Source organism: Chiloscyllium punctatum, chromosome 9 (genome assembly GCF_047496795.1).
Source record: "Chiloscyllium punctatum isolate Juve2018m chromosome 9, sChiPun1.3, whole genome shotgun sequence".
Lineage (NCBI taxonomy): Eukaryota > Metazoa > Chordata > Chondrichthyes > Orectolobiformes > Hemiscylliidae > Chiloscyllium > Chiloscyllium punctatum.
Window position 1 is genome coordinate 30,648,499 of NC_092747.1, and position 6,000 is coordinate 30,654,498.

Sequence of the window (6,000 nt, forward strand, 5' to 3'; positions counted from 1 at the left end):
CAACATTACCAAAAAATGTTTCACCATTGCTAAACAGTAATATAGGTTTCCAGACATAAAAATCTAGTGCTGCTTTTGACTTCTGTCTGCTAATAAAGTTTGGTACTAGATTTACTGTGTATTTGTAATGATGGTTTACCTTCAATATAATTCTCACATGCATATCACACACAAAATTGATTCTCAACATTGAGTATTTAGTTGTGAACCAAATGCTAATTCAAAATACAGATATCTTGTAATTTATTCTCAATCAGACATTTTTTCTCTGCTAAATCCAATAAATTGAAACAGAAAGCAGCATATCTCTCACTTCATGATCAAATAAAATGCACCTGAAAGTAATAAGAGACATGATATCCATATAACAAAGGAATCTCACCTTGAGTAAATCCAGTTACACTTTCATTTCCTTTGCCCATGTGGATAAGATATCCATGTTCAGGACCTTCCAGAATCTTGAACCTCAAAGAACTATGTACACTATCACGGTCTTCAGCTTTTAATGCTTTGCTGGTAATCATAAACCCAAGGTGTCCTGTGGTAAGGCCACGAAGAGTGGGGGCACCCTTATTCACAATAATCTGAGGCACTCCATTGTCAATGGGCATTGTTCGTATTCTCATCATCTGTGATTTTCGTGTTTCAAAGACAGTGTCAGGGAAGACATAGAAGTCCGTATGCGTGCCATCAGTCACTGTGAAAGAAAAGCTATCTTCAGAAAATTCTGTCCCATCATGCTTGTAACTGATGAGGTTTTCATTCAAGTCCTGCTTAGTAAAAGACGTAATGGATGTTGTGCGGTTAAATAGCAGCTGTCCGTGAACTGGAACTTGTGTCACAGTAAACCGCAGCAAGTGATCAGGTGTGTCTCTGTCTTCAACAGTCAGTTCAAATGGAGTAATTAGCTTTACCTCTCCTTCATTCACCATCAAGTCATGGAAAGTAAGGACAGGTTTTTTGTTGTCAACGTCACTGATAGAGATTCTGAAAGTACGAAACACAGGGTTGTATCCATCTGTGACTTCAAATTCAAAACTGTCCATTTTCACTTCATCGTCAGATGTGTGAATATAGTAGATTTTGTTACCAGCTAATTGAAGCTGTGAGAATGTTGTGATAGGTATCCCAGGCTGATCTGTGCATTCTAGATGACCACGAACAGGTGCTCGCGTAATACTGAAAAGAAGATTTTCATCAGGGCTATTCAGATCTGTGGTACTAAGTAAATCCGTTGTAAGAGTTACTTTTCCACCTTCTTTTAGTGAGACACCTTTACTGACCACATCAGGAAAGATCATATCAATACCACCAATAGAAACATAAAAATAACGATCAATGAGTGGATTAATGCCATCGGTGACATCAAACTTGATGAGATCGCGGATACCTTCCTGGCCAGTATGTGTATACTGAATCAAATTCTTGTCAATATCATCCTGGGTAAAGTTTGTTCCTACTGTAATGTTTTTAAACTTCCCTGAAGGCAGTCGTTGTTGCAAGAGACCTTGATTAGGTCCATAACGTATAACGTACACAAGAGTTTTGTCCTCTGAGTCCAGGTCTGTAGCTTTAAGAACTTTATTATTTACAACTTTTGTTTCTCCAATCTCAATTTCTAGCCCATCATTTATGGTCATTCTTGGAGTCTCATCATCAAGTGGAATAACCATAATGATTACTGTCTTTTCAACACTGTACTTCCCATCTGTAAGGCGAATGTTAAAGCTGTCTTCCTTAGTTTCGGAATCATCATGCTCATAAACAATGCTGGAACCTTCTCTGATCTGATCTAAAGTAAAACTGTTGACAAGGACAGTGCCTGTAGTAAGCTGATTTACTATCTGACCATGCTTTGGTGCTTTAATGATGGAGAAAGTTAAGTCATTGGCAGGGACATCAGCATCTGCAGCATTGAGAATAGGAGTGTCAATGACGAGGCTCATACCTTCCATTACAACAAATTCTCTCATGAAAATGTCTGGTTTTTCATCATTTGCGGGTATTATAACAATTGGAAAAAAGTGCCTCTCTGAGAAGTTAATTCCATCAGAGCAGCGAAATGTAAACCTATCTTCCACTGGTTCAACAGTTTTGTGAATGCTCTGAACATAATTAATGTGTCCAAGACGTATCTCTTTAAAAGTGAAAGCAGTGATAGCTGTTCCTGCACGTGATGTCTCAGACCCAGGAGCCGGTGAAATGTTCTCGACATAGCCAGAAGTCGGTTGGACGATTATAGTACAGAGAATATCATCATTGGGGGTATCAAAATCTTCAGCTTTCAAATATTGCTGTGATATTGTGTTTTTATCACCTTCAACCACAGTAAACTGCTTTCCCACAATAACGTTTGGAGCTTGACTGTCAACAGGAAGGACAGTCACCTGTACACGGACACCTTGCACTTTGTTTCCTCCAATGTTCCACTCATCAGACATGTCAGTGAGTGTCAGATTAAAAGAATCTTCTTTCTTTTGCAGTCCTATCTCACCATCTGTATGAGCATAAATCACAACCCCATTAATGATGTCTTGTTGTGTAAAACTTTCAGAGGGGATTCCATTAACTAAGATCTCTCCCTGCTGCGGTTGATCCTCAACAATGAAGGTCAACTGAAGATCATCTGTGTCTTCATCGGTTCCTTGGATGACATTGGTTGTTATTTCAGTGGCTCCATTCTCCAACACATCTAAGTATGATCCAATGGTTCCAACTGGAAGTGTAATAGTTGGCACTTCATCATCAACAGGACGCACTGTTACCTTAACAGTGATAGTAACTGTATGAACTCCATCACTGACATCTATTTTAAATAAATCACTAGTAGACTCGTCACCGTTGTGCACATATGCAATTTTCCCATTGCTTATATCATTCAAATTAAATGCTTCTCCTTCAGTTATCGTAACACCTGCGTACTGCAACTGACCATGTTTCGGAAGCTGAGAGAGTGTAAATGTAATCTGGGGTCCATCAGTGTCTGGGTCTGTGGCATCCAGCTCAGCACTTGTAATTATGTAGGTGTCTCTCTCGAACATTGTAAAGCCAGTGTTGGTTATTTGAGGCGGTTTGTTGTCAACCGGCTGCAGGAAGATGGTGCAGGTCCCATCCACGCTGTTGCCAGCCGTGTCTTCCACTGTAAACTCAAACTGAACCACATGAGGAGTAATTCCAAGCTCCACGTCAGGTGGTCGGTAGGCAATTTTGTGGTGGTTGACCTGAGCTTGGGTGAACTCACCCACCAAGGTGTTGGGGCTTTCGGTCAAGACGATGTTGCCCATTTGCACGGGGTTGTTCTCGTCGGTGTCGGTGGGGGGCTTTGTAACAGTGTACCTCAGATCCCTGTCATCCGAATCCAGGTCGGTGTAGCGAAGGACCTTCCTGCGAAAGTGGGTCAGGCGGTACTCCTCCACCACCATCTGCAAAGTGGTGCCAGGGTACAGCTCGGGGGCGATGTCGTCCACCGGTTGGATTTTGATCACGAAGGTGTGCTCGCCAGACTGGTTGGGCGGGTCGTTGTCGTCGCGCACACGGAAGACCAGCTGCTCCATCACCGCCTGGGTGCTGTGAGGGCCCACATGGCGGTAGAAGAGCCTGCCGTCCAGGATGTCCTGCTGGGACCACTCGCTCACCACCTTCTCATAGGCGCCCGCCGTCTCGGAGTGCTGCCAGGAGGAAGGGTCGGCAGGGGGCTCCAGCTGCCGGAGGACCAGCTCCCCGACGGTGCCCGCGGGCGGCTCGAGCGCGAAGCGGATGGTCGAGTCCTCGGAGTCGACGTCGGTGGCGCTGAGCGCGAAGGGCGAGATGGGCGCGGCCTGGTGCTCGCGCACGCTCAGGCCGGTGTTGGCGTTGACGACGGGCGGCTCGTCGTCGGTGGGCACCACGGTGATGGGGAAGAGGAACTCGACGTCGTGCTCGCCGTCGGTCATGCGGAAGACGATGTTGTCGCTGTACGTGTCGCTGCCGTCGTGCTGGTAGAGCACGGTGCCCGCGTCCAGGTCGGCGGCGGTGAAGAACTTGCGGCGGGAGCCCAGCACGGTGAGCTGTCCGTGCCTCAGGCCGTCGAGCACGGTGAGCCTGACCTCGTGCAGGTTGTCCTCGTCGCTGAGCTGCAGGTTGCGGGAGCTGGACAGGGCCCGGGACTGACCCTCGTACAGCAGCTGCCCGGTGTTGCGGCTGACCACCGGCGCCAGCGTGTTCATCGGCTTGACCACCACCACGAAGGCGAACGGCTCGGACACCGCGCCCTCGGTGTCCACCACCTCGAACTCGATCTGGAAGATCCTCTCGTGGTCGGAGTCGGCGGCCGGCGGCTGGTAAGCGATCCTGAGCTCCTGCAGGTCGCGCTGGTAGAAGGAGGTGATGGGCAGGTGCCGGTCGTCGGTGCTCACCACCGAGCCGAGCGGCGGCGGCGCCGTGATGTTGAAGACCAGCTCCCCCGGCTCGCTCTCGGCGTCCTCGGCCGCCAGCATGTCCGGGGTGATGGCGGTCAGCACGAACTGGTCCACCTCCATCATCATCATGGCCACGAAGCTGGGCTTGGGCGCCGTGTTGTCCGCCCCGCCTCGGATCCTCACCACGATCTGGAAGTACTCCTGCTTCAGGAGCTGGCCCTCGGCGTCCTGCAGCTCCACCACCGCCGGGATGTAGTCCCGGTTCGGCGAGCCGCTGGCCGCGACGTGGCGGTACCGCACGCCCGAGTCCAGGAACTCCTGGCAGTCCAGCAACTGGCCCCCTCCTCCCCCACCTCGCCTCTCGTCCAGCAGCCGCCCGTAGCGAGGGAGGCCGCCGGCGCCACTCAAGGTAGCCAGGCGGCAGCGCTGCCAGCTCGGCTGGTAGCTCAGCTCCAGCACCTTGCGGTCGATGGCGTTGCTGGTGCCCAGGAGGCGCTCGACGGTCAGCGGCAGGTTGCGGGTGACGATCTCCAGCTGCGTGAAGACCACCTCGACCTCCAGCATGAACGGGATGATCACCGTGTCCGTCTGGCTGTCGTACCTCAGCTGCAGCTTCACCCGGTCCCGGGACGGGCTCCGGGAGCCGAAGTGCGAGTACTTCACCTCGTCCCGGCCGAAGTCGCACGGGAACTTCTTGGGGCTCAGCTGGCCCGGCCGCTGGGACAGCGGGTCGTTGCCCAGCACCGTGACCGTGCACTTGTCCCCCGGCTGCACCTGGATGACCAGGTCGTGGATGGGGTCCAGGTCGACCGAGCGGCCGAAGGGCACACGGATGCCGTTGTTGGCCAGAAGGATGGAGTCCTCGGACAGTCCCGACATGAACCCGTAGTAGAGTTCCGCACTTTCCAAACTCTCATAGCCCGCTGTGCTACCTGTCACTGTCAAAGCCAACAGCAGCAGCAGCCTGGCCACACACAGACACAAACTGCAGCACTCACTCTTCCCTCTCCGCTGCAAACTTCCCATGGTCTTTACTTTCTTCTCACCAAGATTTATTTCCTCTTCCTTCCCTTTCATTCAGCAAATGATCTGCACAGATTAGTCCCTCTGGCTCTCATGTGTTTCAAAAAAAAAGTGACAATTCTCTTATGCTTCCTCTGTGCTGTTGTTGAGGACCAAGTTTGCAACCACTCTTGTGTCTCTTTCTCCCTTTGGATCGCAGCAACAGATTGCACCCTGCACAAACCCAGACTCCAGGCTATAAACTCCCGTCGCTGGGACTAACCTGTCTGCGGAAGTACCGCCCCGCTGCCGGCACCGATTGGAGATCAATGAGATCTCAGCCCCTGTCCTTGTCGCCCAACTTTCCGGACGGTGGGTGGTCAGGTAAACTGTCAATTAGGTGACGTCTTCCAGAACGACCCCCCCTTTCTCGGTATCCTCTCCCCCCCACCCACCCACACACACACACACAGAAAGAACCCTCCTATCTCAGAATATAGACCCCGAGCTGCCCGTAAATGGCAGCAGAGCAATGATCAGGGAAAGCGAGACAAAGCAAATATATGGAGAAGGAGCATAGAACAAATGACATCGCGGAGGG

General features: G+C 50.5%; 1 protein-coding gene across 1 annotated transcript in view; it reads right to left on the minus strand.

Annotated features, from left to right (window-relative positions):
* The window catches only part of LOC140481260 (FRAS1-related extracellular matrix protein 2-like), a 234,766-nt gene extending 228,975 nt beyond the window's left edge, over positions 1–5,791 (minus strand). Inside the window, exon 1 of the mRNA XM_072577166.1 lies at positions 383–5,791. Within this exon, the coding sequence (XP_072433267.1) occupies positions 383–5,474 (5,092 nt within the window). The 5' untranslated portion in view covers positions 5,475–5,791. The remainder of the gene's footprint in view (positions 1–382) is intronic.
* Positions 5,792–6,000: the final 209 nt, after the last annotated feature.